The 12945-nt window shown below is 42.8% G+C and overlaps 1 protein-coding gene across 3 annotated transcripts in view; it reads right to left on the bottom strand.

Annotated features, from left to right (window-relative positions):
- NEO1 (neogenin 1) overlaps nt 1-7877 on the bottom strand; it is a 258553-nt gene extending 250676 nt beyond the window's left edge. For 2 of the 3 annotated variants that reach the window (XM_034994393.1, XM_034994394.1), the window contains exon 1: nt 7409-7876. In XM_034994393.1, coding sequence (XP_034850284.1) covers nt 7409-7535 — 127 coding nt within the window. In that variant the 5' untranslated portion in view covers nt 7536-7876. Of the gene's footprint in view, nt 1-7408 lie in introns of all 3 variants that reach the window. The other variant, XM_034994392.1, reaches the window with a different exon arrangement.
- Between the last annotated feature and the right edge of the window lie 5068 nt (nt 7878-12945).

The following is a 12945-nucleotide window of genomic DNA, read 5'->3' as shown; positions in this document are numbered from 1 at the left end:
ATTTGTTTTTCCACCTACAGCAGTAATGACACTTTCTCCATCCAAATTAAGTTATTATCTGTGGGGATGTCTTACCTCTGCTATTAGACCAAGGCTTCCTAAGGACAGAAACCATGTCCAGTTCATCTTAGTATCTCCACGGTGTATAGCTTTGTGCACAATTAACCATCGATAAAATGTTTGCAACTAGCCAACATTACCTAAATGTTTAGTTTTGGCTATAGATAAACTGACTGGAAAATTAAATTTTAAAATTCTTGCTATGGAACAATTTTAAAGCAGGTTATTTTCATGGTTTTTTTAAGAGGAAAAGCAGAAAAACACACATTTGACTTTCAGACTGCCCAACTGCTAACTCCTTTCAAGAAGAATTCACATACTGATTTCCTTAAGGTTAAACATATAACTACTACCTCTCTCTCTCTCCTTTCTTTACATGAGGGAATCAAAAGAAGGGATCACAACCTGCTCGTTTCAGCCAGATCTATAACCTGGGCAATTTACTTTATATCACGTATAAAGCCTAAGAGTAAGCATCTAATATTTCAAGTAATCCTGCAACTTAAAGTATCTCACAATTTCCTAACACTTAAATCTTTATTTCTTGAAATCGGCCATAAAGCTATTTTTATACCAAATCATACACAATCCTGTTTACAGGCAACTTAAAAGATTTCCCTGATCATATCCAACTTCATGTCAGAAAAAAAGATGTACCACAACTGGAGTTCTAGAGAATGACAAAAGGTTAATTCCTGCATCCAAGAACAGAAATGATCAGTGTTCAAACACAAGAACTGAATAGAGGTCATTTAGATATCCACGACTCAATTTTATAGACTTCAGAGTTATAGAAACTTGAAGGGAGAAGGGACCTTTGAGATTACCTATTAATTAGGTAATTAACCCCTGCAGTTAACAGATGAAACAGAGAAGCTATAGGACCTGCATTTTAAAATAATGAACTGAAGTATTCAATGTTCACAATTAAAGGTGAATATACCTTGAAAAAGCTGTAGAAGTACTAGTAAATGGTATTATTCTTGATGATATCATACTCTTCTATAATAAATGGAAACCTGACTCTCATAGACACACAAAAATTATCTTTTCACCAATAATTCCATATGTGGGGATCCAAAAAATAGAAGAGAAACACCATATGCAGGAAGATGTTCATGACAGCATTTTTTATTACAGCCAAATACTAAAAACAACTTCAGCATCCATAACAGGAGAATAAATAATTAGAAGCAGTATGCAGTATAATAAAGAGCATAAGCTTTGGAGCTGGAAAGACCTGGATTCAAATGACAACTTCTCCACAGGAGAGCTATGGGACCTTTGGTCACTTACTATTTGAGACTCAGTTACCTCATCTGTAGAATGGGGGGATGTTACCATCTTCCTCACAAGGTGAAAGAAAGAATTAATGCATGTAAAAGAGCTTGGTACAGTGCCTAGAATTCAGTGAGTGTTCAATAAATACTACTTTTATTGGTTGCTATTAATGCCATATTCATTCACTGCAATATTATACAGACATTTTCAATAATGGTTATAGGAAAATCTATACATACTGGAAAGATCTCCAACACACTGTTTAAAAAAAAAATCAAGTTGAAAAGCAATAAGTAGTATGTTCCTGCTTATGTGTAAAAAATACAACTATACATATATATGTAAATGCAAGAGAAAAAATACCAGAAGTGGTTATTTATAGGTAAAAAAGATATTTGTTGGTAAAAGTGATACTTTACTTCTATGTTGTCTTACTTCAAAAATATATTTACATATTTTTAAAATAAATTTTAAAAATAAAATTATTTAAATATAATATAGCAACCAAAAACTGGCATAATGTTGAGAAAACATCTACATATAAAGTTGTACATACTACTATGTAACACTGATGTGTAATATTAACAGAGACTAGAAAGAAATATACCAAAGTTATACCAGTGGGTCTAAATGGCTTTTGTCTCTATTTCCAAAATTTCTTAATCAAAAAACTATTTTCATTCTAAATGAATCAAAAATTTGGGTTATATTTTAGTATCTTTCACTGGCTTGTGTTCCATGGCAACGTCAATTTTTTAAAATCATAAACACTAGACTTTTTACTACCTCAGGTAGCTATCTGGTCAACATGATCTTATCTATGGTCATTTCTTTTGTTCTCCTATTGTTCATACAATTTTACCTAGAAGCCAAAACACCTACCAATGACATGGTAAATACCTTGCAACCACACAGAAGTCACTAATAAAATAAAGTGTTTGGGAAATGACTATTAAATAGGGCCTAGAGCCTTCATACATAATGAGATTAATGTTACCCCAGTATTTTTTATTAGTGTAAAGAAAACTCATAAAGAAGAAATCAACAATAATCAATTAAGCCAACAGAAAAAAATCTACACTTTCAAAAAATTTAATAGAATTGCAGTATTTTTTAAAAGTTCATAAAGAAATGTTAAAACCATTCCACAAAGATACAGCACTTTACAGTTTATAAGCAGTTTTGTATTTCATTTTTCTGACAATCCAGTTAGGTAAAAAGCAAGGTTACCTATAGCCCTCAACAGATACAAGAGCAGGTATGGACCATGAGTGAAATCCCAAATCCTCTGCCTCATATCCTAAGTCTTTTTTCACTATCCCACATCACATACTAATTTCCATACAGTCTAAGAATAGCAGTATTTTTGGTCTCCTTTGAACATTCTGCCTGGAAATCTACAAATTCTTTTATACCTCATCCTGTTAGGCAAGCAGAGCAGGGCATCAGTCTCTGTTTACAGAAGACTCAGTAAAATCATTGATCTTTCCAAAGATGACAAAACTAATAAAGACTAAAACTGCAGCATATCCAGAGAAGGATGACCAAACTCAAAAAGGGCCAGAAAAGTAAGTAATGGGAAGAGTGGCTGAAGGAATAAAGGATGATTCACTTAGAAAGAGGAGGGGAAAGTGACATACTTGCACACACACAAATGTTGTCATTAGACACGTGAAACGCCATCATACAAGGAAAGCAGACTTGTGCTATATGGCCCTAAAAGGTAAAAACAAAGGCAATTCAACACTCCTTCAACAAACATTTACTGGTTATCCACTCTGTTCCAGATGCTTCTGCTACATTAGGTAATCAAAAGGTAAATAAGAGAAGTCCCAATCCTCAAGAGGTTCAGACAAGTTGAGGAGACAAGAAAATACATAACACAAGATTTAAAGCTATGAGAACAAGGAGAATAACAACTCTAACTCTCTTTGGGCAGGGGGATAGCAGAGGAAAATTCACTAAATGATGAATAGAAATTTCAGAAGTAGACAAGGTGGAAAGTGGCATTAACAGGAAGAAAGGACCAAAAAAAAAAAAAAAAAAAAAAGGAAGAAAGGACAGCTTGTCAAAGGCATGGGGACATGAAGCTCTGCAATAAACCAGAAGTGGTGGAACACCAGGTACACATTAGAGGTGCCAAGAGATGAGGCTTTAAATTCGGGGTGGGAGAGGCCAGTGGTAAAGAACACAAAAGGCTTCACAATCTTCATGCCAAGGAGTTTAGACTCTAACACTCAAGCTGTGGAACACTAATAGATTATAAGTAGGAGTATGGCATGCTCAGAAAAGGACATAGGAAAACTCATTCCTGCAGGAAGACAGATGTCTGGAGGGTAACAGTGGAGATAGATGAATTACAAAGCCACTATTGTTAGTCTAGGTGGGGATGATGATGAAAAGATTCAGATTCAAGAAATATCTAGGAGGTAAAAATCAAACAGAAGTATTGGCTATAGGAATGAGGGAATGGGGAGGGTCCAGGATGACTTCTAGACCTCAACTTGGGTGAATGGTGCACAAAGATGCCCAAGACAAGTAATGCAGGAAGACAAGTCTATGCAATCATTCAAAAATGTGAAAGCCCAGGCCCAGGAACTGGTTTGTTATTGTCTAGAGAAAGGGGATGAGTGAAGGAGGAGGGAAGGGGAGCAAAAATGAGTTTACCTTTGGTCTTGGTTAAGTAAGGTGCCTATTCAGTGAAGCTACTGAATGGCACGTGAAGAAGAGTGGACTAGGAGAGTCATTAGCTTACAGGCAGCAACTGAAGACAAGACAGAAGGAGATCAACTTTGATGCCAACATTTAATAAGGGAATAAAAGAGGGCGCCTGGGTGGCTCAGTTGGTTAAGCGACTGCCTTCGGCTCAGGTCATGATCCTGGAGTCCCGGGATCGAGTCCCACATCAGGCTCCCTGCTCAGCAGGGGGTCTGCTTCTCCCCCTGCCCTCTTCCCTCTCGTGCTCTCTGTCTCTCATTCTCTCTCTCTCAAATAAATAAAAATCTTAAAAAAAAAATAAGGGAATAAAAGAAAAACTTGAGTAACAACTAACGAACTGATCACAAAAGTAAGAGATGAATTAACAGAGTGATGCCGAAAAAGGCAAGAGAAAAGGAAAAAGAAATCAAAAGTGAGAAGGTCGAAAATTAAAGTTAAATGTGCTGCATAAAGCAAAGTTTATGGGTAGAAGTTATTCAAAATGGGAACAGACCACCTTGTGAGGTAACAAATCACATCATCAAGTAAATGATTCAGACAGATAGTGTCATCTATGTGGGATGATGACAACAGGATTCTTCCCTTAAAGGAGAAATGTAGCTACAGTACACCTCTGAAGTCTAGGACAAGGTTAGCCTCACCACCAGTATGACATTTCATCAAACACATTTTTGCATTCTGACCAAGAATGGAATATTCGATTACTCTAGTAAAAGTTTTTTAAAAGGTTTCTACATATTTCATGTAACTCATAAGCAACCAATACTGGATTAAAACTTCACTAATTCTACTCTTGGCATACAGAAAGTTGCTGGAGAAAGTGTGGAAATAGCTCATCTGGTCTACTTTAAATTCAAACTGATTTCAACTGAGCTCTCAACACTGACTTCCCTACTTTCCCCGTTCTTGCATCTCAATTCTACCCCATCACCATTCCTTAACCCTCACTCTGATTAGAGAAGACTTGCACTGCACAGGCAGGCTGCTCTGTCCTGACTTCTTTCCCTAGGTCCCTACCCATCTTTTCAGAAATCTTCCTTCCTTCCTAAAGCCAGACAGTGTGCCTAATCATTTCCAACCCTCTACAGCTGACCATTTTCTATCACTAGTTCGTCTCCCTCCTTTGTCCTCCTCAACGTCACCCTAAATTGGAAAACCACTCCATTTATCCTGCTGTCCCACACCCTAATTTTCTCCCTTTTCTACCAAATACCTCCATCCCCCTACCACCTACTCACTGTAATCCCCCGCAGAAAGGTCTGAGTCTACCACTCTTCAAAAATAAAAAATTAAAACCACTGACAAATGATGAGGGATCTACTGACCACTTGTTTCAGTTGCCACTTACTCAGTTCTCAATTCCCTCCATCTCTCTGCAGCTTATGACAGAACTGACCAGCCCCCTCTTATTGCAGAAATGAGAAATAAAGCAGGATGGATTGTGCAAAGCACTCTGAACCAAGAATCAGATCTGTGCTCTAGTCCCTACTAATACCACTGACTAGCTGTGAGCCTCCCCACCTCCAGTCCTCCTCACCCTTGGGATCTCACTTCTCAGACACCCTAACACCCAGACTAGGCTAGGTCCTGGCAGTATACTTTCTCAAAACCCATTCTTCTCCTTTCTAGTGCTTATCACATTACTTACTTACATAATTAGTAGTTAATGGCTATCTTTCCTACCCACTCACCAGACTGGAAGCTCCATGAAGGCAGGACACACATTTAAGCAATGCCTGCACCTCATCATCACAAAATAAAAGCCCATCAACTGAATCAGTGTTGAAATATATGTTTCAATCACTTCTAAGAGACTGCTTACATGACTTTTATTAACCTAATAAAATTATTAGTATTTTATTTATTTACAAAATTACTGACAAAATTCTAAAAAAACTCCACCAATTACCTAAAACATACATAATATGAATTACATATAAAATTAAGAGTAGGAAGGAATCTGTCTTCCAAAATAGTTACATTTCTCTTGCCCATCCACAAGAATAGAAAGGCTGGATCAGTAAACCTACATTTCAGGCCCAAAATGTGTATTCTAACCCAAGTACAGGCTGAATGTGCAAGTGCAGGTTTGATACTAAAACACTGTCGCTTATATCGCTGTTTAGATAATGCCCATTGGTATTCAGGTTTAAAGCTTTTCTTTAACGTCGGCAAAAGCCATGAGCTAATAATACTCTGCAAGAAAATCAAAAGAAAGTTTAATCAGTTAAGTTACATTTGCAGTGTGATTTTAAGTATTATTCAGTATGAATCCAAAAAACAACTAAAGGCTTGGCGATTAGAAGCTGCCACTGTGCCTGATCAGATGACGTTCAAATGCAAAAATTTCAGATCTCATACTAGTAGGTGAGAGTTTTGTCAAGTTTTACAATACACCACCTTGGTCAAACAATTTAAACAGACTGCATGTTAATTTGCCCTTCAACTGCTGAGTGTGTCCCGCTCAACTACACTGTAAGGTCTTCTCCAGGAAGGCTAAACAGGGATGCAGGTAATTTCAATAACCTATGATATTTAAAAATAACACCTAAAAACAGTTTTTCAGGCCAAATATATACATTGCACTTGGAAACATAAAGTACTTAAAATCCGATGCTTAGACAATTCCCTAGGTTAAAAGCAGTTACCAGGCTGTAAATATAGTTGTAATCCCCAGGAAAGAAGAGGCATTTCATAACGGAAACACTAACAGATATAATCAGTTGGAGCGGTTCTCCAAGTCGCCCTCATCGTTAAGTCAACACCAGCGGTTGTGAGGGGGCAATTGTGCCCCTCAGACACCCTCACTCTTCCGCAGCCTCGGGGCTACAATCCCCGCACGATGTGTCCCCTCGAGACCAGCCAGCGCTTCCCTGGGACCTCAGCTGGGAAATCCCTAGCCAGGGAATGCGGAGTCCAAGCCCCCCTCCCCCTTCCTTTCCTGAAAATTAATGAATTGGCCGTGCGATTGTTTATTTAATGAGGTGTGTAGTGGCCTCTACTGGTGCTTGTGTGAGCACAAGAATGTCCCACTCTTACAAGTGGGATGAGCCTGGGGGAGGGGAGGAAGGCGAGGGGTGAACCTGCCTCCGGGTACAAAGCGCAGAACTAGACCCGGGAGCCCCGACGCGCCCCCGCGGCCGCCCCTCCCCCGGCCGCGTCCCCGCCCGCCTACTTCACTCTCCACCTAGCGCGACCCCCTTTCTCTTTGGCACCCGGTGCCGAGGCAGAGAAGTTCCTGCACGTTTCCTCCAGGATCCTAAACAAAAACACCGCAGCCACCGGTGCGGGTGCGGGTGCCGCGCCCCCGCCCCCACCCCGCGCCTCCCGGGCCCGCGCCCCCGCTTACCTGGGGACTGCGGCGGGGAGCCGCTCCTGGCTGCCGCGGCGGGCGCCGGGCGCCCGAGCAGCAGCAGGCAGCAGAGCCAGAAGGAGGAGGTGCGGAGGAGTCGCCGGGCTCCCCGCTCCGCCGCCATCTCTGCCCCGCGAGCGGCGGCAGCGGCGGCGGCGGCGGCACCGGCAGCGCCGCGGAGCCCTCGCCTCCTTCCCTCCCGCGCGCCTCAGCCGGTCCCTCGCTGCAGGCTCGGCTCCTGCGGCCGCCGCCGCCACTGTTCCGCCCGGCCCGGCCCGCGCGGCCCCTCTCGCGGGAGGGGAGACTCGGGGGCGCCTCCCTCCTGCAGGGGGGCGGAGAGGGGAGGAGAGCAGAGAGGAGGGAGTCAGTACATTCCGGGCCGGGGTTGGGGGGGGTCGGTCTCCAGGTTCCAGGCGCCGCCACCCGCCGCCGACTCCGGCTCCACACACCAGTGCGAGGGGGGCGGAGACCGCGGGCGGCGGGGGTGGGGGCGGGGGGCGGGGGCCCGGGGCGCGCACACACGCGCACGCGCAAGCGCGCGCCTCCCTCGCCCGCACCCCCTCGGCCCCGTGCGCGGCCCGCCCCCGCTCCAATCCCGGCTGCCGCCTCGCGGGCCGCGGCGGCGGGCCGCTCCCCTCCCCCCTCCGCCCTCTCCCCGGAGCCGCGGACGGGAGCGGGGCGCGCGCGCCGGGCGCTGCTGCTGGCGTCAGGGAAACCCCGGAGAAGCGGATCCTCCTCCTCCTCCCCGCGGCCGCCCGCTCGCCGCAGCCCCTCGTCCCCGCGCGCCCCGCCGCCTGCTCCTCGCCCCAGGGAGAAATCCACACCCCCCTTCTCACCTACCCTGACGCCTCGGGCTGCGGAGACCTGGGGGCGAGAAGCGCTCCGAGCCCAGGCTCGTCCGGGAGGCCGGAGCGGGAGCGCACCTCTCCTCAGCCTGGGCCCAGAGCCTCTATATAGGGCCTCAGAGGAAACCGAATGGCCTCCGGGAGGAAACCTGGGTGCGCAGAGGGTCGGCACGGGGCTTTATGTGCTCGCCAAAAACAATAGCGATCCCGCCCGGCCCTTGCTGGGACCTGGCGCGGCTCCCGTGGGAGGGGGCCCGCCGCGCCGCCGCTGACCTCCAGCTTCCAGGCCGGGCCGCCCTCGCCGCGCGCTTCCCGGGACAGGGCCGGGGCCCGCCCGGACCGCCGCGCCCGCGCCTCCACCCGCGTCGCTCGGCCCGGGTCCAGGGAAGCAGGGCGCCGACAGAGGTGCCCGGTGTCCACCCCTCCAGCCCGAGCGGGGGCCGAGGCTGAGCCCCAGGGTTCCCCGGGGCTGATCCTCTGGCTGTAGCAAACCTTTTACCTATACCTCTGCGGGGCACTTGGCTCTCTCAAATCTGGAGATCACGTCTTCCGCCGGTAAACCGGGAGCGAGAGGAATGTGATTTTGAACACTTGGTCATCGGGAAGCAGCACCCAGGCTTCCCCAGGGTTAGGGGAAAGCAGTTTGTAGTTACACGGCTGATGGGAATACTGCTAATTTTATAAACTGCCTCCATGGAAAATTTAAGAAAATCTCTTTGTGTGGTTATGCGCTTCAAGAGTCATGTCTTGTTAATAGGAGTTGGATTTTTGTTCACTGCTCTGTATAGTCAATAACCAAAATGTGTTGCTTCCCACGAGAAGATGGCTATTTCTCTTTCCACATCCCGACGTGCCTTCTCGTAATTATTTTCTTCAGCTATTTTTTTTTATTCTGACGTGCCAAAATAAGCGATGTAAGGCTTGCGTTAACATTAGGAGGGAAGAGCTCAGACTCCTCATAAAACCTCTTAGATCATCAAAACGGTGGAATTAGGAACCCTCATCCCAGTTCTTTCAAACAATTGACTCCTAAAAGAACAAACATGCTTATTGTTTTCCACTAGGGAAACAATTTAAATATCTTTCTGTTTTGGTTAGAGTTGTTAACCAGCAAAAATATTTCCTAAATACCCCTGATTGACCTGTTAAATTAGAAATAGATTACCTCCCAATTACTTCACAAGTATTTGCTTAATTAACCTTTAATAATCACATCATGAATAATGTGATTATTCAGTTTTCTGAGATAATTAATGAGAAAAACCCTTTGGAAACTATAAATTACCTCGCAAATGTTAATTTTCAGGTATCTTTTCTAAGTCTGAAGATTTTTCATTAGTAAAACTATAAAATGTATAATGTGACTTCTAAAATGAAGCTTAAATTTATCTCCAAGTTGAAGAAATATGAGTTGTGGCTAATAAAGTAATCAGATTGATTTTCACGTATGACTTTTGTGAACTGTGTCACTCATGTCTCAGCCCACAGTGTACATCGGGGTTAAGTCAAAAAGGTTAAAGCGCTTTCTGTAAAATAGGGTGACTAAATCATGTATTTCTGACTTGTGATTAAATCACAATTTTAATTAAACCCACTCTAATAAACCACTAATAGATGGAGCCCCAAATAAAAAGTTATAGATTCTATATCAGTTCAAGAAAAGTAACCCCAGGCACACACTTGAATTCAGATTCCTCACCTTATTGCAATGTAACTGACATTGTAGATACTCTTTAAAAATCAGCATTTGAATTCATTAACCTCTCTTCTCTTTACTAAGGCATCTCTGAGAGATTTTCTTAGGCATATTCATCCTCCCAACAAGATTTTCAGCTAATACTTCAATCCACATTTACACTGCTAATCAACATACTTTATGTAGTCTAAACTATTAATCTACGGAGAGATATTAAGCCATTCGTGAAATTAACACTTTTTTCATCTAAGTTAGAACCTGAGGCCCATGTTCAAGGAATAGAGCACAAAGAAAGTTTTAGAGCAAAGAAAACAGACTGGCCATTGTATGTTGGTATAAGTTATCAAAGTGCAGGCCAAAAATAACTAGACCAAATATTCTTGTGAAATTTATTCTAAGTGTACTTTGATATAAAAATTAAATGAAAAATTAATAAAGCCAATGAATATAAAACTTGGTAAGAATCTTATTCTCTGTAGTAAAAGGATTATTTTTCAACTTTAGAGAGGCAATATATTTTAGTGTTTAATTGCTGGCAGTAATTAGATTCTGTAGCTGATTCCCTGGCTGAATACCAGTATCCAAGGTAGCGAAGAAGAAAGCTAGCCCCCTGACTAGTAGATCCAAGTATAGAACACTTCCTAGACACACGAAATTTTAAGCAGGAGTTACCCATATCGTAGACACAAGATTTTCTCCTACACAGGTGTTGACATTTTTACATTCACCCTTTACATTTCACTAGGTAAGAATTTTTATTTCTCCCTTTCTCCTCCCAAAGCCACCTGTTCGAGGGAGCCATCTCTGAAGTAAGCCTAATTAAGAAGGATATGTGCTCTTTTTTTTTTAAATGTTTTTAAGAAAGATTTTATTTATTTATTTGACAGAAGCACAGCGAGAGAGGGAACACAAGCAGGGGGCATGGGAGAGGGGGAAGCAGGCTTCCCGCAGAGCAGGGAGCCTGATGCGGGGCTCGATCCCAGGACCCTGGGATCATGACCTGAGCCGAAAGCAGACACTTAACGACTGAGCCACTCGGGCGCCCCGGATATGTGCTCCTTAAGGACAAAGCCTACACAATATTAATTTTGCTTGTTACACGTTGCTTAATTAACCATATATCTGTAGTTCCACAACAACTTACTAATTCAACAAATATTATTGAAGACCTTTTGTTTGCCAGATATTGTGCTGGGTGCTGAGATAAAATTATTTGTTCATTCATTTAATATTTATAAAACACTGTGTCTCATGTTCTGCCCTGTGTTCAAGGAACGCAATGGTGAGCCAGATAGACAAGGTTCCCTGTCTAGCAGGAAAGATAGAGTTATAATAAAGAAGTGTGAAGAATGTTATGGTAAGGAAAGATAAGGAGTGTGGGAAACAGTAAGAGCATCTAACCTGACTAAATTGTTTGTGGGGGCAGAGGGAGGGTGGGGTTGGGGAATTAGGGAAGAAGCGTCGGTCTCTAAATTGAGCCAAATGGAAGAAGATGGGTAGGAGTTAGCTATCCTGCAGTGAGAATTGACGTCGGATTTGCATTTTAGAAGGATCACTAGGGGCGCCTGGGTGGCTCAGTCGTTAAGCATCTGCCTTCGGCTCAGGTCATGATCCCAGGGTACTGGGATCGAGCCCCGCATCGGGCTCCCTGCTTAGCAGGAGGCCTGCTTCTCCCTCTCCCACTCCCCCTGCTTGTGTTCCCTCTCTTGCTCTCTGTCAAATAAGTAAATAAAATCTTAAAAAAAAAAAAAAAAAAAAAAGGCTTCTCCCCGTACAAATTGTAATAATTCAGGTCTATCCCCAGGAATTTAATTTCTAAAAAAAAAGAAAAAAGAAAAGAAGGCTCACTCAGGCTGCTTCGGAGTGTAGGTTGGAAGGAGACAAGACTTAACGAAACCAGTTTGGATTTTGTTAACAGTAGTCTGGGGAGGAGATAATGGTGCCCTGGAGTAAAGTAGAGGGGGTTAAGAGAAGTGAGCAGATAAGAGAGAGATTTAGGTGATAGATAGAAGCAACAGAGGTGTGTGGGAGACCAGAGGCGAGTGTGACTCAGATTTCAGCTGGGGCATAGGAATGAAGGTGGTGACATTCACTGAGAGAGGAATTAGGAAGAGGAGCAGATGGGAGGAAATGTGAGTTTAACTTAGGACAAGTTTAATTTAAAGTGCCTAAGGGACATCTAAGTAGAAATATCAGTAAACTGTTTGTTATTTGGGTCTGGGGTTTAGCAGGGAGAATTGGGCTGGAGGTGAGTCATCAGCATATACCATCTATGCCTAAATATAAGGCGCCTCTGAGTACAGAGCGTACCCCATTTTCCCAATTAAAATCCGCCCCCAATAAAACTTTGTAGCCAGCTTAAATATATGAACTTTTAGAGATGTAGATTAAATGATCAGAGATCTACACTGATAATGTTTAATATATTAACTTAATTATACTTACATACTTTAAAATATTAATGAAATATAATTTTTAAAATGATTTTCTAGAAACTCTTCAGTGTTTTTATCATCGCCAGAGTCACATTTTGAGTCTCTGACACAGTTTCCCAAGACAGATTATCTTTACTTCGCCTAAATTTTGACTTTATATATGACATTGTCACTGGGAATTTTTTTTCCAGGCTTCAGTATCTAATCACACTACATCATTCATCCTATACCCATATTCACTTATATATTTTTTTCCATAATGACTCTTAAGGGCTTGTTTACAAGCACATCCAACATTTGCAAATTTGAAGGTATTTCCCTGGAATTAATTTCTAAATCTGTGTTAAATTTCCTATTTCCTTTCTTACCCATTCTGTCAGGGGGTTTCTGTATGAGCATTGAATGAGATTATTTCACACTAGTGCATATTACCCCAAAGAGCATTGATGTTCAAAATAATTGAGAGAACATCCAGTAATATGAAGGACTTTTTTAAGGTCAGAATATAAGGTGACTCTCTCTTTTCTAAGGGATTTATTGGGGAGGGAAGCTGGTATT

This window comes from Mirounga leonina, unplaced genomic scaffold (genome assembly GCF_011800145.1).
Source record: "Mirounga leonina isolate KUSES-001 unplaced genomic scaffold, KU_Mleo_1.0 Mir_91, whole genome shotgun sequence".
Lineage (NCBI taxonomy): Eukaryota > Metazoa > Chordata > Mammalia > Carnivora > Phocidae > Mirounga > Mirounga leonina.
Note: the sequence above shows the minus strand (reverse complement) of the source record. Positions and strands in the feature narration are given on the sequence as shown.